The sequence below is a fragment of the Chironomus tepperi genome, unplaced genomic scaffold (genome assembly GCF_022539635.2).
Source record: "Chironomus tepperi strain 1889 unplaced genomic scaffold, CSIRO-AGI_Ctep_v1 contig_423, whole genome shotgun sequence".
NCBI lineage: Eukaryota > Metazoa > Arthropoda > Insecta > Diptera > Chironomidae > Chironomus > Chironomus tepperi.
The window spans coordinates 190697-214068 of NW_027226545.1; the positions used below are offsets into that span (position 1 = coordinate 190697).

The 23372-nt window shown below is 32.2% G+C and overlaps 1 protein-coding gene across 1 annotated transcript; it reads left to right on the plus strand.

Annotated features, from left to right (window-relative positions):
* Positions 1-564: 564 nt before the first annotated feature.
* LOC139097489 (uncharacterized) lies at positions 565-22821 on the plus strand. The gene is made up of 3 exons (XM_070649359.1): positions 565-579; positions 1118-1541; positions 22772-22821. Exons 1-3 carry the CDS (start codon positions 565-567, stop codon positions 22819-22821), a joined length of 489 nt encoding a protein of 162 aa, XP_070505460.1.
* The last annotated feature ends 551 nt before the right edge of the window (positions 22822-23372 follow it).

Sequence of the window (23372 nt, forward strand, 5' to 3'; positions counted from 1 at the left end):
TGATTCTATTCCTGGATTGGTTGTGTGGATAAGGACGCTAGAGTTCTCAATATCCCTAATTGACAGAGGTTATCGTAAGATAGAGCTGTCTACAGACGTTCTGGAAGTAAGTAAGATTCTATTTCAAGCTCCAAACAGTAATATTCTCAATAGAATAGTTCGTATCTGGTCCTGATCTATAAAACATTCCCACTAGTTATCTCCCCATGACACCACGAATAGCATAAATCGGTTAATGATTCTAACTTGATCATGGTCAGAGTTACGTGGTCCTGATGCTGGATTTTGGATCGATTGACAGACTTGAACTAATCGAGCATATTATATAAAGAAGAACTAGAAGTCAACTCGAATTTTGTATGAAAAACTCAACTCAATTCGATATAAAATTCCAGTTGACTTTGAGTACTAATCCAAGGACTATTATTGTCGAAAATCCCACAAAATTTCAATCGACTTTGAATTACTCAATGAAATTTACCATCGACCAGTTCCTTATCATCATAATCTCCCAATCATTAAAATGTTCAACCAAACTTCCCACAAGTCTATATTATTAACCAGATGGATTCAAGATTGGTAATTGTATGCTTGTAAATAAATGTACATACTTTATCTTTCCCTCTTTCGTCTTCTCCCATGTGATGGGTCATTCGAGACTGCTGCACTTCGGCATCATAAAATATAAAATTTTATTGCGGTTATGCAAAATGAAGATTCATTCCTATTATTCACAATAGATTAAGTAAGAGATTGGTTTTTATGATCCAATTAGTTTAAAAACCTTCAAGCTTTTATTCATCTTTCTATATCCGCTCTCTCGCGCGTCTCTCATTGCGCTTTTCTTCTTTATACTGCTGTTATTAATCGAAATCTTTGCGGCATCATTTAAAGTGCAGACTGTGTCGATATATTTTAGTGTGTGAAAACATGACTTTTTCCTGCATCAAAAAATTTTTAAGGCCGCCGTCTCAGCAAGAGAGTCACTTCTTTTATTATATTCCATGTACACACTTAATAAATACGAAACATTGCAGTCAGTAGCTGTTCGTTTTTACGGGTGAACTGATTATTATCGCATTCAATTAATTTTTTTGTTTCCCTTCTGTCTTTCAAGTCAAAAATCATCAACAATGATCCAATGTCAGCTGAAATGTTTCTCGATCGTTATTCGTTGCCGAGAGTGGCTCGATTAATTGTGCCACAGTCGAAAGGTATTTATGATGAAAAACAGAATCAATCAGCAAATTCAATGGCGGTAAAGAGCAAGAAGTCAGTAAATCATGGAAATAATAGTTATCCAGTTAATTCCAATCAACAACAAATGACGACCAATAGTCATGACAGTGGAAATGGTGCAAACTATCAACAGCAACATGATGACATAAAAGCTAATGCAACAGTCATAGCGGATAACAATAATAACGGTGAATTATTTTTGTTGTATCGGCACTTGAAGAAGTATAAAATTTATCATGCGATTAATGCGAAAAGTGGCACGAACAGGAAGAAGGGCATTAAGATACCACAAGATTTTACAGGTGAGTTCAATTGGCTATTTATCACATAATTATAAATGTTCACATGTAGTCACTGAATATCAATCCTTTATAGCATGTCTTGAATGACATGTGATGGAACTTACAAAAGTGCAGTATGTCATCTTAAAATAGACAATGAAATGTTAATTTTGCACAATAAAATTATATAATCTCAGATGCTGCTGCCGTTCCTACATATTATAAAGACATTGGAATTGTCTCACTTACAACTTTCCTTATTTTATCGTGTACGAATCACAACTTTATGCTGTTACTGAATGACATCAATGCTCATCATTCATTCATATGTTTACTTCTTCTGCTACTGCTGACTCTCATATTTTTGTTGCTGCTCATTCTCCTCGTCTTTTTGGAATCAATAATATTATGAATGTACATGCTCGACGAGAAGAAATGTCGCCAAAAAAGAACTTGTTTGTTTGCCTTCAAAATAAATAATAAAGCTACGACGATGTGAATGTGAATGTATGGCAGTAAGTGACAATGTTAAGAGCAATAAGCACATTCATATCAATGACCTATTAATGTACGAGATGCGACATGATAAGCAACAATTTTCGGCTATCATCGATGATGATGATAGCTATAGCTTGGCATAAATGTCTGTGGATGTAAAAAGAAGGAACAAATTTTACTTTCAAATGAGAAAGTTTCAGTCCGATGACTCGAATAGCTTAAGAATGGCATTTGGGATATGACAAAAAATATCCGCGAGGGTTTGAGGCATTCTTGTGTTTAACCCCAAAATTGTATCTCCCTTTTTGTCAGTGCCTGCATGTAGAGAATTTTATGACTTTCTTCATCCTCTTTCAGTCAGAATTCAGTCATGGTTATTATCAATCGTTTGGATAAAAAATATCCTCAAGTCATTCGCATTTACTTTATTTTCTGTACAGCACAGCCTTTTACTAACTGACTGAATATACATTATCAATAATCGGAATTGTGCGAGAAGCTCTTCATTAAAAATTTTATGATTTAATCCAATTGGATGAGTTGAGTCAGAACTTAAAAAGTTTTACATTTTGTGTCTGATTGGAAGTAACTTCTGTCGCGACTGAAATCTTTTGCCTTCTTAAAATTCCTTTTATTCTCATTCTCATATCCAACAGTTTCTTTACAAAGTAATAAAATTAAATCGCGCAAAATATTCGAGTAACTTCTTGCAGTTCTTTCATCTCTTTTTTCGACATCATCAGCTGAATTTTAATTTTTTTCCCTTTTTTATGACTTACATTTCATATTATTTTCCATCGACTGCTCCTTTACATCATTGCTATTGTCGCCAAACAACAGCCTTGTTTGCCACTTTCTTCCATCCCATTCATTTTTCATTCCTTGACTAAAACTACCGAGGCACTGCTTTTTTTTGCACATTTTAGCAGAAAACACAAAAAAATTGATTCATTCATTTTTTGTGGATTTTTGCACATGCAGCACTTCTTGTTACATCTTTTCATTTTAATTCCACTTTGTTACTGCCACTACTGCTTCTGTTGTTTGGTTGGAACAATGAACAAAAATCTCTAAAGTCATCACTTTTTAATCTTTTTCATCTTGCTACTTAATTTTACGAATATAAAAGGATGTCACATTGTGATCCACATGAATAAGCTTGAATGACTATGATAAGGTCCTTGTGACTTTCAGACTGAACGGGGTACAATGTCCATGAGTCTTTTGTGTTACAAATGAATTTTGACACCTACTTTTGCACATTCATTCAATGAATGAGTTGTTACTGTTGATGAATGATGACTTATGAGTTGTTTGTCACGTGCTGGCAACAGCTGAGCTAGTTCTGGTGATCTTAAATCATTCTCAGGTTTCAGAACAAATCCAACCACAGAACTGAGTTAAAAATCAATGCAGACACTCAAGCTTTAATTGCTATACCTAAAGTACATCCAGACATGAACCTCTGTTGACATAATATTCCAAAAATTACACAGATATTCCTCGTGCACAAATAAGTCCTTCTTCTTATTCCTTAATCATAATTAATTCTTATTGCCGTATCAAGTTTAATCAAGCAAAATTTGTCAAGCATGGCAAGGAAGAGCCAAAAAGTGAAACCACAAAAAAAAGACACGAAAATGTGAAGAAGAATGTCAATTAGAATGAAGGTCAATGGAGATGAGAAATTTGAAGCCAAAAAAGTTTTTCATCTTTTTAAAAAAGTACAGCTGACGATGGCAATTTCAGTTTGGCATTTTTCCATCTTTTTCACTTGCTTCGTTTCATTTTCCATCTGAGATTTTTATTTCTTAGAACGATTGTAAGCATGTGTGTGGATGAATGATGCTGATTTTGTTCAATTTTCATTTCTCACTACTCATCTGTACCTCAATTTTTATGACGATGAAAGAGAAATGAAGAACAAAAATGTACAACACGTGCATCACATCATAACACAATAGCTGTTGCTAGTTGACGAATGATGTTGCCATCATAATCTCGGATTTAAAGGAACAAGAAGTTCTCATTGGAACTGAAAATCCAACAGAGAATTTCGAATTCTTTTTTATGTTTTATGTCTGCTTTCTGCATTCTCTTAGTGATTCCATTTAGTTCCATCAAAGTGTCCACAAAGAGAAAATCAGCACGAGATTTTCAATGTCAATTCTTCTTTAATTTCCTCTTATGCTTGTTGTTGTGATATACGATGATTTTTGGTGCTGTTTTTTTGCTGTTTTTCACATCCACAAAATTGAATTGTTGTTGTCTTACAGTGCCATGATAGACAGTTGGACATTCGTTGAAGTCAGATGTGCGTAAATCCTTTTAATTAACATTTTAATCAACAAAATTAAATTACAATGGATACGACATACAAGAGACATGTGTAAATGAGCTCAGTAACAACTGTTTTGTGATTTTTATTGGAACTGACCGTTGTACTGGATCTGAGGAATTAATATGGAAATATATTCGAGTACAAAGCAATAATTGCGTAATTAAAATGTCAAGAAAAATTCTTCACAGCTCAAAACTTCTTCTTCCGTCCGTCCGTTGAGTCGCGACTGTTGTTGAGATTGAGTCAACTCAGCTGGTCTCCATTGTTGTCGCTGGAATTAAAAAGAGCTGATTTTTTGCAACACAAACTAAAATTCAATGAAAAATTATGAAATGTTTATAAAAACTAACACCAAACCCAAGTATTTGACAGACTTGATTCCTTTTGCGGTTTCTTAACAGATTTAAGTCATTGTGGCTCGCTCATTCACTTGATTTATTTTCGTCTCTGCTTCTTCATTTGCTGATTTTTTTGCGCATTCATTGTTCACTAATTGCTAGATAAATCTCACACCTTTGTTCCATACATCTCAACTTATGTGTCATGACTTTAAACTTTACATCAATTCCTTGCCATTCATTAAATCACTCGTCTATCTCTTTTACTATTGATTCTTTACACTTTGGTGCTGTTACCAATTTCTTTTGTTGTTCTGTGCATTGCATTTCTCGTCTATGTCTCTCACGGATCTCCTTCATTATTTCTTTTGTTCTTTTCCTCCTTCATTCTTTAGACTTGATGCATTGTTCTTGACCGGAGATGAATGGAAAGTCAAGTCTGTATTTCCATTTTTCTAATGAGAATTTTCCATCCATTCTTGTGCATGTCAGAACATTTTACACATCACATATTCATAATGATTGTCATAATAAGTCTGTCTATGCTGCATACTTGCCATTATATTTCACATAATTATTCGTTATGATTTACTTTTTTTTTGTGCTGTATAAATGGAAACATTTTGCTTCTTTTACGTCAACAAATTTCCATTAAACAAATTGCAAATGTAAACTCCTTACAGAGTCTATTGTCATTCAAATTATTATTTATCACTAGGCAATAATTTAAGACATGACATGTCATAAAAAATGAACGGCATTCACATGCTTAAGTAATAAATAAATAATGGAAAATGTTTGGTTTTGAGACAAATTTCTTTCGCTATTTTATTTCTGTGCTTTTTCTTGTGCAATGCATTTCTACTTTCTTCTTCTTGTAGACCACAATTTAATAGGTATGTTGTGTCTACACTTGGTCTATGATGTGTCTAGGGTTGAAAGGAATGCTAGACATTTCCAATTAGAATCTTATTATCTCTGTACAGCAGAATTTGGATGAAATGTCAAGGAAATTGGAACCAGCACAGCATAGCTCGATACCAGATATCCCACTGGTACCAAGTCAAATTGCTCTCATGAAAATGCGCTTTTGACAACACTTATCTATGACTTTCTTACTCACACAAACGGTATTGTTGCTATCAGCGAGACTGCTTGCTGTCAACAAATGTTTTTGACTGCTTTCTTTAATTTGAAAGGTCTGAAATGTAGTACAGGTATTAGATAATATTCTCATAGGGACAAAACATATTTTATTGCTATGCTACATAGTGTGCAAGTCTCATGGCAGCAACAGCAACAGCATTTGCGAATTATTATAATTTTTTTTTTATTGTTATACGGAAAATGAAATGAAATTGAAATCTCGTCTGTCGTGGCTTGCGCGCGTCAAGAAAAGAGATTAAAACGTGGGCAGACTTGCTTCCAGCAACAAAAAAAAATGTTGACGCTTGCTGGGTGTAAAGTGAGTCGCATTCGCTCACTCGCTTACTCGCTTGTTTACTTGTTTGCGAAGTTTATGACTTTAGCTTGCTGTCAGGGTCATCAGTCCAAAACTGGCGACAGCTGATTTGATTAATATTCATGCTTGCACATCTCACATCTCGTCCAACGTCGTACTAAATTCTTCTCATGTTTTGTGCCTTATTTAAACTGACCAAATGATGATCATGGACAAGAATTTCAAGGGTAATCATAGATTATTTGGAAGTAAAGTAAGAATTCTTTAGATTTTGATAGCATTGCTGCCATTATTGACTCACGAAGTCATTTTTCTATATTTAATTCCAATTTAAGTCGCAAGAATGGTCTTCAATAACTAAGTCTGAATATCCGAGTGGTCTATGTCCGTAAGCTACACAGGCAGTAAAGTAAATAGACACAAAAGCAGGAAAAGAATTTGCAGCAATAAAAATTTGCTTTGTAATTTTTAATTTCATGAAATTTATGGATCTATAAAGTCAGAGACAAGTTCTCACTCAATTCGCGTAGTCTGGAAAGTCACGATATAAATTTCCTTTTAACAAATTCCTTGTCAATAAAAATGCGGCAGCAATAGCAGAAACAGCGGTGAAATACAAATTATTTCATGTGGTTTGTATTTAAGCAATTCATTCCAATTGCTGCTGCTGCTGTTGCTGTATAATGATAATTTTAATGCTGATTTTTTTTGTGCCTGTTCAATAAATATTTTTGAGATATGAAACTTTGTGGGGTTTGTGCCTTGTCACGGAATCATTTCGACTTTTATTTCTGTGCAAAAAGTTGGAAACTTTTATCGATTTTGGAACTGAATTTTACGTCCTTAAAAATTCTCGCTCATCATCATCGTTAAAATTTTATGATTGAATGGTCAAAAGGTGACTTCACAGACTTGCGACATGGAACATTTTTCACGTCTGTTACGCGAACACAGAAGAACCATTTTCAGAACTCCATAAAAGAAAGAAGAGAAATGGAAATGAAAACAGATGAAAAGAATGCTTAAATGCTTTTGACATTGCGACATTTATATCATCGTATATATGAGGATGGGGATGATACATGCATATAGATGTGAAGGCACAACAGACATTACACAATAGAGTAAAATGCATATTTATAATTTTTTTTTACATTTTATCTCCTTTTGTTCCACCTTCTCGCTTGCTTCGTTCCTCTTCATCATCATCGTCATCGCTATTCCATATATGGATTGTGTTCCTTTACTTCTCTCTCCTTATTGCTGTTTGTTGTTTGCCTGTTGTCTCTTTTTTCTACTCGTAAAAATGCAAATTCTTCAACTGAGCGGAACAAGATATTGTCTAACTTCCAGAGTTGGTGCCTATAGCTGCTTATCTGCTTAATTTGAGGATCTCTGATAAGTTTACACTACCTTAGTCCTAGTACTAGCTATTCACATGATCTGCAGCATATCCAATCAAATTTATTCATTTCCTCACTTCATTTGATGCAACAAGCATGTCCATCTCTGATTCCAGTTACAAATACACACCTAGAAACAGAGAAAACAGATGAACATGCACAAAAAGAGTCATGGTAATGTTTATAATTAAATTATGAAAATTGAATGAGAGAATGAATAGAAATGAGGAGGAATAAATCACATCACAAGGTTAATATTAAAAGACTCAGTCATAAAATGTGTGCCTGAGTGTGTAAAAGTGTCTGCACATGCAATGAAGTGAGAAGGAAAACCAAAAGAACCACAGACAGAATAAAAAGTTGGCAATAATCAATAATGCATCATCGAATGTCACAGAAGAGATGTGATGCCTCATATTTTATGATGTCAGCAGACATCGATTAATAAAAAAGTAACCAAAGTGATGAACATCCATCCATAAATGAGTGAAGGAATCATGCGGTGGATAAGGATGAAGAAGAAGTGGATATGGCAAGGCAGGAGGGCATTTGGATGAGAATCTCAAGTTTCATTCTTGAAGATATTTACAAGTGCAGCAAGGAGCGTCATAATATCAGCATCTCACAATTTCTCATTTATGCAGAGTGTCTGCCTTACTGCAATGCACTTCAAATTCACTTGAGGAACAGAAATTTGCGATAAAAAATGGAAATGAATGGATTTATGTACATTTTTTGTGCTTCTTTGTGAAAAGTAAATGAGAGAGATGGAGATATGAACATGGAAATGCATATGCAGGCAGTAAGCTAGTCTGATGAAGAGGCTGGAAAAATAGAAATTATGCAGGTTCATGTGCCCTTATGGAAATGATGCAATGTGATTAAGCAATCGCTGTTATTATTGTTATTGTTATTACTGTCTGTGACTAAAGTGAAGCTAAATTGAGGCTAAGCTTCACACAGATTAGAGGACGAGGAACTTTAGCATCACGACTTTTCTTTCTTCGATGCCTCTTAATATCATGTTCAACTTCCAATATCCAGCAAATGAGGAAATATTTTTATTGCCACTGAAAGCAGTTACAGAAGTAAAAAGAGAGAAGAAAATCCAAATTTGGAAGCGCCCTAAATGTAATGCCACATTGCCATGACCTCGCAATCAACTATTGAACATGTCGAGAAGACTAAATTGAATTTGAAAATGGCAAGCAGTGGCAGCAGATGTGTTTAATTAATCGCAATTTCAAAATCCGACCCAATTTTTGAAATTAAATCTAAAAGTCTGAAAATTTCATTGGAAGGGCTTAAGCATGAATAATTAAAGAACAAAATATATAAAATTCTACCTGAAAACAAACATCAATTTTAAACATCCAGAACTGAGAAATAAGAAGAAGAAGCAGGCACAATGAATGCAAAATGAGGAGGATATCATGAAAGGGTCACGAACAAAAAAATCACAGGCAGAAGATTGAAAATGTGGGCGGCACACACAAAAAAAAAGTTAAATTAATTTATGGAATGAGACATCAGTGCTGACATGTTGTCGACTGCATTTTTTGGGTATGGGATTTGCATGCAAAAATAATATTTATTGACTGTTCAGGTACAAAAATGAAAATTTAAGTCTGTTGGATATTACAATAAATATATTGATTAAATCAAGCGCAAGTCATACTCGAGTCATGAATTAATGAAGTATTTTGTGGAATTAATCTAAGAATGGCTATGGCTATGGCAAGAGAAGTAAATTGAGAAGCAGCGTGGCAAGAAAAAAATGCTAAAAACTTGTTACATGCCTCAAAAATGAAATAATCAACATAACAGTTCATTTTAATTTATTCATAATTCTTCATTTCTCTTCTGCCTATTCACCAGTCGAGAGTCTATCCAATGCGATAGAATAAATTCTTTAGTCACAAAAATTCTTTCCAATTTTTGATTCATGCATGATTTTAATTTTTTATACACGCAGTCAATTTAGCTTCAAAACTTCTTACTTCTTACTTCTTTTTGGATCTTTTGACTCGTCAATAATTCATTTATTCAGTTACTGTTGTTGTTATTGCTTGCTGTTATACAGAAATACTTTTCATTTTCTCACATCCACATCCACATACACATTTATCATGTAATATTAAACAAACCAGCTGATTTTTTATGTGCATACGTATGTGCTGCATGTTTTCATTTTCTATTGACGGCTGCTTGCTTTTGATTTGTAAAGAAAAACCGCAAGAAATAGACAAGAAAACTTGAGCATTTTGCCGATCATCAATTATGTAATTAAATCTTACAGTCACAGCTTCTAAGCTACTTAAGCTTCGTCTCTTTACACTGTCTTGGCATGTCTTGGCTTGTCAGTTCACAAGTTTCACACTCAATCCAATTTTCTATATTTTTTTGGGACGAGAAGAGCTGCTTGTGCTGTCTAATGCGATTAACAGCATCAAACTGACTGTGCGAGGTTGGTATGAATTTGATCAAGTGCTGCATGTCCAACAAAATTTTCATTTTGGTACCAAAAAAATTAATTGGAACTGCAGTAAGGTTGAATAATTTCTGCGTGTGATTTTGAATACAAATGAGTGTCATTGAGTCACCGAGCATTCAATTTGCAGCAAATTATGAGTTATATGTGGCACAAAGTCAACGAAAGCGATGACAACAATGTTGTTATTGAGTGGATTAACAATTTTTTTGTTGCTGTTGCCGTAATCACTGCCATCATCGATGACTGCCGATCTCTTATTTCTTTTATGCAGTCGCAAGTCGCTCTCAGTTCAATAAATATAAAATTTTATTTTCATGACTTTTTTGAAGGAGTGCACATTTGATTATTGCGGATTTCTTCTTTTTATACCTTCATATTTCTATTCATCCATCGATTGCCGTTAAAATCACTTTCATGTTAATTCACTCTTACATTAAATTAATTTTTCAATTATTCAGCCTTTTACGTAAGTCATTTTGAGTATGGAAATTTATTTCATACAAATTTTTTTGTGTAATGTTGCTTTATGCCTCAATAATCGTCTAAGTTAAGCTCTGATATATCAAATTTCCTTGTATTTTGCATTTTGAAATAACATAATTCCTTTCATAAGTTGTGTGTTTATGGTATTTGGTATGAGATGGACTTCTGGTATGAGTGGATTATTATGGATAGATTTTAAGATAAAATTCGGATTATTTACTTCCATTTGAGGAATTCAGAGCTGGTAATCAGTCAGAAAGTTTGACTGTCGACAGGTCATCACCTGTGAAAACTGCATTGACAGGCAGACAGATTTGTGTTTTGGATGCAGGCTGTGACAGGCAGACAGGACTGCAGTTTTGGGCTGTATCTTATAGTTCATCTGTAAGTCTGCAAGCCTGCAGTTTTGGATGAACCTTAAAGTTCATTTCCTGAAGTTCAGAGCTGTCTCAACAAATTATCTGGAAATTGTATCTTATAGTTCATTCTCAGTCTCGACATCGAGAATTCTGAGCAGTTACTCAATAATCAGCATGTTACTAACTTCTTATGCCTCAAATTATTGATCTAGACAGTTTTGTTCATCAAATTCTTATTTGATTGTGATTTACATAATTCCAATTCTGAGTAGCAAGCTGAATTCTTCTAGATCTTCTCACAATCCAGCAATTCTAATCTGATCAATCAAATACAGTAAGCATTCCCACAAGAAGAACAAATTTTCGGCTTTCAAAAGTAAATAATTAGATAAATTAATTAAATTATGGATAGAACTCATTTCTTTATGCATGGCTGCTTCAAATCCATGATTTTTGTTGATGCTCATCATGCAGACATAGAGAAAACTAATGAAAATCAATGAGATGAGAATAAATTAAGCTGAGAGAATTTCATTAATAATTGGACACTGATATGATTTAATATAATTTCATTTCTAGTTCTAGACATGCTTAAATATCCATCAGCATTGAAAAAAAATTTGAATTTTTCAGTGATTTTCACTTTTTCGGTTCCAATCGCTTCACAAACATAAATAAACACAAATTTTTACTTTTGCTCTTATTGCTGACTATATGGTTGCCAATTGCTATGTTGCAGGCACGAAAATGTTAAGTTTTTGTCTAATTTAAATAATGCTATTAACACTGTTAGTGCTGTTACCGTCGTACAACAAAAGCTCATTCAATCCACTAATTATGGTGCTACTTTTTACAACAATTTTAACTTAAAAACAGCAAGCAACAGTTGTACACAGTATAACAATATTAAAAATCACCATGAACTCGATATTGGATTAATAATTTTTAATTGTTTGCATGTCGATTCCAATAAATTTCAAAAATTTTTGAGTATTTTTCTAAACATAATTAATGCTGATTAATTAAATACATGAATGAGCTTTAATATCATTCAGCATGCATGCATGACTCATGCAAAAACACTACATTTAATTGAGCTTGAAAATTTTCAATTCCAGAAATTTCAAGCTGCAAGTTTTCGTCTGAAAAACAGCAAGTCTGCATTCGGTAGAAAACATTTCAATCCATTGACTCATCAACACGTAAAAATTGGCATCAGACGTGTCACATTTCTGGAATATTTCAACAAATGTCTGTCGACAATGATTTTGCATTTCATTAATAAATGAGAATAAAATTTCATAGTTTAGTGCTTATTGGAACTGAAACAATGATGACGATATTTTTTCGATTATCTCAAGGACATTTGTATCTTAAGTCACAGTCTCATTCAGTCTCAATATCATTTCATGATTATTGTTATTTGTTACAAAGTGTCGATTTCTTTTCCTTGTGTGCTTGTGCCTGCCTGTACGAGGCTTAGTGTTGAACAATTAAAAGTTAAATGAGGAAAAAAATTACAAAGAATCGATAAAGAGTAAGGGAGATGGAGAGACAGAGAAGGCAATAGTAACATTAACGTACGATGCAATCGGGATATGGAGATACATTTGTGTATTGCATGTGGTGATTAATTAATGAGACTAAGCATAATTAGCATGTTTTTGTTTAATTGCCTCAATTTATGAAAATCTTTGCGTTTTATCTTGCTTTTATGCTGCCACTTTCTGAGGTAATTGATTGGGAAATTAAGCAAAAATGTTGTACTGGATGGAAGTAACTCCCTTGTGGTGAATGTTCAGCTGAGTTTGATGGAATTCTGGTCAACTTGAAGCTTGTTTCAACCATTTACAGATCGAGATTGTGTCATTTTGATTATCGGCGTTTAAAGCTGTTGTCTAAGTTTGGATGAACTTCAAATTTTGACTAAGTTCTGGCACAATTTTGACAAAATTCCCACAAGGGATGATCTCAAGAATCTCAAAATCCGAACCGCAATTCTTCACCTTTCTACACCAAAAAATGCTTCTAATTTTCATTTAAAGACCCAAAAAATCATCCAAATCGTATGCAAATGGCATTAAAAAGGCCATCAAGCTATACCTTTTAAAAGTAAGACAGCAATAAAGAAGAATAAAGATTTGAAATGAGATGACAAAAGTGATAAGAAAACAGAAAAGAAAAAGGTACAGTAAGGAATGGACAGCAATAAGAGGTGACTAGCACATGCTTAAGAACTCTTCTCATTCTTAGAAAATATGCTAGTCACCATCATTAAGCCAGTATCGACATCATCAGCATCATCATTAGCATAAGAGAAAAATTGCTGTAAAACACGATGATGAATCACTTTGTGAAGATCATTGCTGACTGGTTTTGTGTGTGTCTCTTTCTATCCTCGTTCCTCGTCAGTTCTTTTTCATTTCAATGCCATTATCATTGCTTATTATTGCCATGCTTACGTATGATGTGTGTATGATGCGAACGCGACTCAAGTTGCGGTCAAGCTCATCAAATAAAATAAAAAACAGCTCATTCGATCTGCTCGTTGATTCTTTGATTCTACCACGTTGTTTTTATTTTCTAGAGGAACCGACGAGTACTTAGACAGAGAGATATATGCTGCATGTAATGAAATATAATGAATTTATATCAGATTAACTTTTTGTTCCTTCATTCTTCCACTTTCTTCTCACTTTGAACACATGAGTAATGTGTGAGTTTATGTATACATAGTTGTCTGTACTTAGAATATATATATGCTTATAGCCGTTGATCATCTATCTATCTTTCTATCTATCTCAACAAGACTCTTTAAATGGAACACAACTTTTAGCGTTTTAGATCGATTTAAGTTTGGATTTACCTTCTCTAAAATAACAGCAATAATAGCAATAGCAAGCAGATTGTTAACGGATTTGTTTCGATTCTCGTGGTTAGTATTAATGGTGTTTGTTGCTGTTGTTCTATGAACATCAGACAACAATTACTTCTTCTTCTTTCCATCCATTGATTCCATCGATTTTTGTTTGAAAATATTCTCAAATTTCTCATTTTGCTTCTGTTTTTTAACACGAAAAATATTTTATGCCTTTATATTCAGCTATGCAAAAAAAATAAATTTTGTGTTTTCTTGCCGAAAGGAAGTCTTTCAGTTATTTGACACAAAACATTGTCGATAACAAAAATAATTGGCTGAATGAATTTTAAATCCGACAGTTTTCTTGATGGCAACATTAAGACGTACTTTATAGACATTGAGGGTTTGAGATAAATGACTGTAGATAATCAATTGTCTTGTGAATTTTAGCGAAGGTCAAACGCCCAGTATGAAATTGAACTTTATGTCTTTCCATCTCATTCTGCTCTGCATTGTGTCTATGCTGTGCATGTGTTAATGCTGTACTGGAATTAATGAATATAGGAATGATTAATTATCTTAATCAATCGCTCATTTGAATGACTTTGCTTTATATGGAATTCCTCGATTCTTGAACTGATTTGCTTTACAGCATCTTAACTATTCAATCCTTTTTCAGCTCAATCATTCTCAATTCTTGGACATAAATTTTCTTATTTATTGGCATAATCAAGAGGACGATGAATTTTTGTCATGTGATCTTAAAAACATCTCTTGAATGTGACATTGACGAGACAAGATGACAAATTACTTTGCGGAACTAGAGAAATGCTTGAAAGTCTGAGATAAATTAGATTAAAAATCTTCATCATGCTCAGCAAATTTTGAGGTTTTTGCTCTTTCTAGAAAATGCAATTAAAAATGAATTTTTTGGCTAGAATTCTCAGACATTTGGGATATCCAGTATGTTCTCAGTTGTGACATTAAAGACTCACAAAAAGCAGTCAGTCGTGTTTTTGTGAGGGTGTCAGCAGCTACTTACTTAATTATGCAAATTGATTCCTAATTTACCATTTTTTGTAAGGAACAGAACAGAAGCAGGCACAAAAAGACATAAAGTTTTTATGCAACAATTTGCTGATTTCATTAATGCAATTCCCATAAATTCAGCACATAACAATGAGAAATGTTAAAGTGTGCAATTCCAGGCAACATGTGGTCTTCATTGCCATACAGCACTCGCTGTTTATGTCACAAAAATTTAATTTTTTCGTCAGTAAAAGTTTTCCATTTCTTCTTTATTTATGTAATGCTGCACGAGACCACCGACAACAAACAAAAAAATGCTAATTTGCGTCACTATCGCTTTGTCCTCAATTCTTATCTTTATTGTTGTTGTACTTCCACCTCCCTTCATTTAATTTTCGTGCCTTATTTTTTTATTGCTTGTTGCTTTACTTTTTATTGTGAAATTTTTAAATTTTTTTTTTATTTCTTGTAATTTTTTTAATTGAAATGGAAGCAGCAGCTATTACCAAATGTTACATTGCTCATTTGACTTGAATTAGAAGTCAGTCACTTAATAATGTACAAACAGAGTCTGAAAAAGAATGAAATGATTACTTTTGTGCTGCAACATGGATGGGAATTTTACGAAATTTTTTCTCACACACCAAAATTAAAAGAATCAAGTTTTATTTTCATTCATTAAGCAATTTGTAATTCATTTCAGCATAAACATCAACTTTATGGATTCACTTTTTCATAGATACCAATTGTTTACATTCATTGAATGGCGTAAAACTCTTTTTTTTTTGTTCATCTATTCAGACTGCAGATTAAAATTAAGAGAAGCTGTGCATTGCGAAAAATTTTTGGTTTGGGAGATTTTTTGAGGTACTGAACTGCTTTGGCGCATTTTTATGGGTATAATACGACTTTTTTTCTGTCTTTTAGAGACGAATACTGCGAGCAATTTATGGACATGCGATAGAATTAGTAGGCATAATTATGAATTTTATCAGCTTTTGCAGTTTGCTGATATTGTCACTTTTCTCCGTGTGAATCGCTTAAGATGTGAACAGCCGAGTGCACTGGATTTATTTGACTTCTAGGAAGACTCACGACGTTGAAATGACCGTAAATTCAACTCCAGGTCGATGTGAATCTAGTCTGAAGCTGGATTTTTATTAAATTTGGTCTGAAAGTCTAGAGTAACGCTAGCCTGGAGCGGATTTTTCTTGTTTCATGTCATGATTCAAAGACGATCATTACTGTAATGATGCAGTTTGTAATCCAGTCCTATTCGCTCAACTCAGGACCCTCATGAAAAAATGGCTGCAATGTCCTTAGTTGTCAAAAAAATTTTACTGGCTTTTCTCTCAATTGAAATGAATAAATGTGTCTCTGATGAGACCTTATTGGACTTTTGTCGGATTCTTAACAGAGTCATGTTGGAGTCTTTTTCATTTGTGTCACGTATTATTTTATTAACACAACAAAACTAATTAAGCCGAGTAGTACAGAAAATTCTTTAGAGTATAGATAAGTTGACTTATCTGAATGAAAAAGGTCAAAAAGACTTGGGGGTCTTTCTGTGTCTTCTTATTTGACGGTGTTGAGACTGACTTTGTATTAAAAATGAGATTAGCCGCTGCGTACCTTTCATGGTGAACTTCACTTTAGGATTTTAGCAAAAATTGCAGACTTTTGCACAATATGCTCTAGAAATGCAGGGTTTTGGCTGAATCGCACATTGAATTAGAGTTGGCAGAACTTCATTTTGAAGTCTATCCATACTCTAATAAAGTCTGGCATACTGTTAAACATAGCTCTAAGTCGACTCAGGTTAGGCACTAGCAAAAAACCAGTTGATTCGACTCTATTTCATATAAAACTGAAAATTAACTTCGAGTTCAGCCATTAAATAACATAAAAAACCGTAATCAAAGACAAAACGCAATAAAAATCGCCACTTTTACTACCCATCTTAAGTCGCGTACGAAAATAAATTTTCTTTAATTAAAATCTCTTCTGATTGTAATTAAAAATTAACTTACAGACACACTGACTGACTGACTGATGCAACTTGTCTTCACATTATTATTATTTTTTCTATCTATCTAATGAATATTTTGTCTCTCACACTTCATTAAAAGTCAGTTTCAAGATGCTTGATGTTTAATTAATTGATTGCTGAAAAGCCATTAAAAGTCTCACAATAAATTTTTTCTTTTATTTCACTTAATTTCAATATGTTATGCAAACATTTGGTCTGTATTTATTCCGACTTGTATGTAAACAATAATGAGAATTAGAATTAATGCATTCGTGTGTATATATGTGCGTTTTGCATGCATGAACTATATGATTTATTGCGATAAATTGTAAAGGCAAGCAGGAATAATCAATTTAAATTTTCATTTGCAAAAAAATGGTTAAAGTTATGAAGGCTTACGTACAATATATTATAAATTCAATATAGGTATGATATATAGTCATATGTTATAAAATATACGATATTTTATTTCAGTTATATCTAATGCAGACATCGCATAGATCTCAGATATTGATTTTAAATGCTTTATATACATAGGCTAGTGAAACATTCGGTTTTTTTTTGGGGAACTGAACATTCAAGTGGATGTGTGAATGACAGTCAAGCATTACAAACTGAAACATCCAACATTACTGCAGTTAATGTTATGAAAACATCAGTCAAGTGTTGCTGAATTGCATATTCATGAAACATCAGCAATGAAACATTGGAAATGCATTCATGCAACAAGTAATTGAATAAATCATTAAAACATTCAACATTATGCAACTTTAAAATGTATTTTCAATGCTTTATCGGTGAATTCTGATGTTTTAACTCTTGCATTTCAATGTTGACTTATATTACCTCAATGTTTTATCAATGCAACTGAATGCTTCAATCATATGGCGAGTTTAAGAAGTGCATTTGAATGTCACACAGCTGATTTTAATGTTTTTATATTTTTTTGCAATATGTTTGAATGTCATGATGTAAACTGAATGTTGATGTAACTTTTTACATGATTCGCATTTACTTCGATGTTTTCAGCTATGAAGTAGAATGTTTTTTCGATGTTTTTTGGCAATTTAAATTTTTGATAAAAATCGATACTGTTAAAATTACATTTTTATGGGTGAATTGAGGAGTTTTATGAAGAATTTTATAAGTAAAAATTGTGTCTTGAACTGGAAATTCCAACATTTGTCAAGCACTAGACTGGATAATCCAAATTTTACAACAGCAGCATTTTACATGAAAATTTCCGTTACATAAAAAATCCCCGAAATGTCAAAATTATTCATGAAAATTCCCATAAATACCATTACATATCCCTTCCAACATTCACTTCCAACATTGCAAGCTCCTTCAAAAAAATTACTACAGTAAATCCTGCTGTTTGAATGTTGCATGCCAAAAAATAAAAATCAATTAAATCCAAAAAAAAAAAAAAAAAAGAAATTTAATTTACACACGAACATGAAATAAATGTTGAGAATGTAAAGTGGAGGGACTTATGGGAAAGGGAGATTATAAAATGTAACATAAAATCAGAGTTCGTGAAGATCGAAAAAATCTTTGATTTTCCAAAATCATTTTTTTTTTGTGATCTCAAAAAATCATGATTTTTTCGATCTTACGTAAATCATTACGTATGTTTTTACGTAACGAAGATCATTTTCAAAATGATCTTTTCTACGTAAAATCATTTTGTTTACAAATTATGTTAATGAACAACTATGCTCATTAGTACATTAATACTTAACATGATTTGTTTCTACAGCATTTTTAGATGATTATTAAGTCGTTTTGAATCTATTTACACTACTTTAAGTACTAAAATTAGCTGAATTTTCATTCAAAGTGATATGCTCTGGATCATATTTTTAGTTAAATTAATCGCTTGAAAAGGTTTGATTCAATTTAAAATGACTTGATAATCATCTGAAATCTCTATCTAGAATTTATTTACACGGTTTTAGGTGCTTAATGTTACTAAATATATGATCCAGAACATATCACTTTGAATGAAAATTCAGCTAATTTTAGTACTTAAAGTAGTGTAAATAGATTCAAAACGACTTAATAATCATCTAAAAATGCTGTAGAAACAAATCATGTTAAGTATTAATGTACTAATGAGCATAGTTGTTCATTAACATAATTTGTAAACAAAATGATTTTACGTAGAAAAGATCATTTTGAAAATGATCTTCGTTACGTAAAAAAATCGTTACGTAATGATTTACGTAAGATCGAAAAAATCATGATTTTTTTAGATTACAAAAAAAAATGATTTTGGAAAATCAAAGATTTTTTCGATCTTCACGAACTCTGCATAAAATTTAATGGTTTCTGTCTACGAATGAAGTTTTTACTGCCAGCACAAACTTGTCAAATATTTGACAAGAATATTTTTTTTCCTCTGTCTGATGTAATAAAATTACATTTTTTTGAATTGAATTGCTGATGGAATTTTTTTCATTTTTTTCATTTTTTTTGCATGCTTCATATTTTATACGTTTTGTAGTAAACGATATGAGGATTTAAAAAGTGCTTTAAAGCTTTGAGAAGTAAATTTTTTTGTACCCCTAAAAGTTATGCAATCTGTAGTTCTTTCAAGAGTTTTGGATTCTATCAAAGATTTGTATCAAAGCTATAAGCTTAAAAATCTTATGGACGTCTTACGTTACATTCAGTTGTTAAAATGCATATATCGGTCTGTGATAGGAGGGTCCTTTAATCTGTAATAGATTGCACCATCGCAGCAATTTAGAACGAACTTGAGAGAAAAACAATCTGAAATCCATTGGTTCATTAAATTTCCATGGGGTCGTTTACTTATTATTGACAAATTGTGACAAGAGGAGGAAGGGGATCGAAATAAAGGAAGAGAATAGGAGCCGTTCACTTATTATGTTATGCAAAAAAACGAATTTCTAGACCCCCCTAAAAAGCGAACTTAATAAGTGAACGGCCTCATAACAAAATTGCCTTTTTTGTAAAACGTTGAAAAGTCCTTGATTTGTCTATATAATTGCCGTCCAACTTTTGCACCGCAGCACTTTTTCTTGCCGTAGAACAAGCTCAAGTGTGCTAAAATTTCTATTTTAAAAGCTGATCTATATATTTATAAACTGTCAAGCGGAATATAAAGATAATAAGAATTAGATTAATTGCAATCGCGTTAAAATTTAAGTTTGAGGTTCAATTCCTTTATTTAAACAATATTAATTGACACTTTGAACTATGCACCGCAGCTTTTCTGCTTTTTTTCATTTAAATTTTTTTAATATCAACAATTAAATCTGAGATTGGTATTTATTTAAATATTTGGTTCAAATCTAGATCTTTATTGGTTCGCGGCTAGCATACTTAATTGATTTTACATTTTTCATAATTTTTTAAATATTTTCTACATGTTTAACTACTAGACTGCAAATACTTGTGTCATGTCACATGATCAAAATATTGAAAATTAGCTATTAATTACTGCTGATATATCCTAAGGAAGGAGAGTGAAGGAGATGGAAGGATAGGAAAGAGTAGGAAAGGATAGGGAAGGGTAGGGAAGGATAGGGAAGGATAGGGAAGGATAGGGAAGGATAGGGAAGGATAGGGAAGGATAGGGAAGGATAGGGAAGGATAGGGAAGGATAGGGAAGGATAGGGAAGGATAGGGAAGGATAGGGAAGGATAGGGAAGGATAGGGAAGGATAGGGAAGGATAGGGAAGGATAGGGAAGGATAGGGAAGGATAGGGAAGGATAGGGAATGACTAAGAACTTTGGAAAGCTAACATTCCAATGACTACAAAAGAATGATTAATAAAAAGCTTCAAAACTATTCTCAAAGCTCCATAAAAGTTCTAAATTACATCATAAATAATCCAGACCTGTAAAAAAGCTTCCAATTAAACTAAGCACATTCCAGAACTTTACGAATGCAATTTAAAGCATTAAATTCAGTTAGGATGATCGTGAGGATATTCAAGTTAGACATTAACTAGTAATTACACATATTTTTTATGACCCAATCAACACATGAGGTTATAATTCCCATAACGACGGCAATAAGCAATAAAATGTGATGTTATTAAATATTCAGCACAACTGCATCCCATAAGAATAAAATAAATTCTTTTATTTTGTTTAATAATGGCGTAAATGAGACAAACACTTGTGTACAGAATTAAGTAATAAAACAGATAGGATCAAATATCATTTGAGGAATTTTCAGTTGTTGTTGTTGTCGCAGCCGTTTTTTATGATTTTTTGCATTAAATTAATAATCGCATGGATGATGAAGACATTCTATCTTTAAATGCTTAAAAAATGAAGTTTTTATATCGAAAAATGCTGCGATTTTATTGCCTTTGGTCTACTTTGCCATTCTTTCTCTCATATATGCTTGACTTTTGGCTTCTGTTTTTCATCAAAGTGTCATAAATTAATAAAAAAATTTCTATTCGACTGTAATAAACTAAAATACCTGTGAATGTGCTACCAACAAAAAAATATATTTTGATGTTTAATGGCTTTGGGGGAAATTTTCATGACAAGCATTGACTTTATTGACTCATATGGATGGTGTAGGGGGTATTTTGATGAGTTAATCGAATTAAATTTTGGTTTAGGTGATGGAAAATGTTTTTGGGGGTTGTGCAATTATTAAGTGATTTGTGAAGGAAATTTATAAAGTCCTTGTACTTTGCTGAATGACATCATAACTCATGACATAGATTTTTAAAAGAATTTTTAAAAGTTTGTTCGTTTAACGGTTTTTTAAAATTCAAATTTTTCAACTGATTTCATAGATTTTAAAACCATAGAAGCCATTTAAAATTCAAATTATCTAAAGGTATTTCAAAAAAATTCATAATTTTAAACAATTTTCAGAAATTAAAAATTTTCAACGGTTTTTCTTAAATTCAAATTTTACAGCGTTTTTTTTTGAAATTCAAATTTTCTGACAATTTTTAAAAATTTTGAAATTTAAAAAAAAATTAAAATTTTTAACATTTCTTCGTAAATTCAAAATTTTTAACAATTTTTCTAAATTTCAAATTTTTAACGGTTCTTATAAATTCAAATTTTCTAATGATTTTTAAAAAGGCAAAATTTCTAACAGTGTTTTAAATTTAAGTTTTCTAACGGTTTTTAAAGATTTTATAAAATTTAGACAATTCCAACAATTTTTAAAAATCTGAAATTTTTAACGGTTTTTTACAATTTAAAATTTTTAACAATTTTCAAAATTTACTTAAAAAATTGCAAAGCAATAATAAAATCCCATAAATTATCTGGTTGCATTCCTTATTTTGACTACACTGATCAACCCCTAAAATCCACAATTTACCGAACTTAATTGAATTCCCATCAACACCTGCCTATAATTTCATTATGCTACAAAATTAAATTTTCTTGTTGCCATGTCGAATTTTTTCCAGCTTTAAAAAATATGCGAAAAAAAAATTCTCACATAGACCAAAATAAACTGATTGATATCTCGTCAGTGAGTATCAAATTAAGCTATTGTGAATATTTTTTTGATGGAATTTCCTTATCAATCGATTGTTCAACTTCAGCTTCAGTTACACTGTCGATTTGATTTACATACAAATATTTTAATTTTTGGAGAATCACGATGTGATGTGCTGATAATATTGTTGTTTTTAAAAAATGGTGAATTTTGATTGGCATGGAGGAGGTGGCTTTGTAGAATTTGATATGTCAAGTTGTTGGTGGTTTTTGGTTGTTTATAACAGGATTTAGCCATAATTTAAATAGAATTAATTTAATAATAAGTCATTTAAGTTCAGTTATTGGTGGACTTCAAAGGTTCGATTCCTTAAAATTTGTCATAAATGGCATCAATCCTTGTACTATCGTAGTTGTTTTTTTTAATTTTTTTTGATGCAATTCTAAAGATAAAATTGAAGTTTGGCTGATTCGTATTCTTACTTACTCACTTTCTAGGCGATGGCGGACGAGGGTCCAATACCGTTTCATTCACTTATTACGTATGACGAAAAATTGATTTTTTGAACTCCTACTTCTTCTTTCTCCGTACCAAAATCTCGACAGGGACGACAATATCAGTTGTGATTAACACTAGACATCCAGCTTTTCCTGGCATGTCTCTGGACATATCCTTCAATTTTCTAATATATTTCAAAATTTTTAATTTTATTAAAATCAATTTAGCGTACTTAAATATTCTCACACATATCTTGTATAGCTGCTATATTCCAAGTTGGGATTCCCAACCCAACACCTTCATGTCACAGTCTATACCTTAATTTTATAGATCAACAACTAAACTACCGTTTTACTCAAAACATTCCTTCACTTAATGACATTGCAAGAAATAGTAAAATGACAAACAGGTTATAAGGCTTTAAGGCGCTTAATGTAAAGACAAGCAAAAGCGATTATAACCAATTTAACGAAGAGATTATTGAGTGCAACAAAGTACCTTTATAGGTGACAATATTGATGACATTTTCTTAGGATTTCATGTTATCATTAATTACAGTGAGTAAAAGTGGTGTTTTAGTAAGTCTTAATTGCTCGAGAT

Coding starts and splice junctions, on each gene's coding strand:
- LOC139097489 (XM_070649359.1), top strand. Junction 1,542..22,771: donor GATACCACAAGATTTTACAG/GTGAGTTCAATT, acceptor CTCACTTTCTAG/GCGATGGCGGACGAGGGTCC.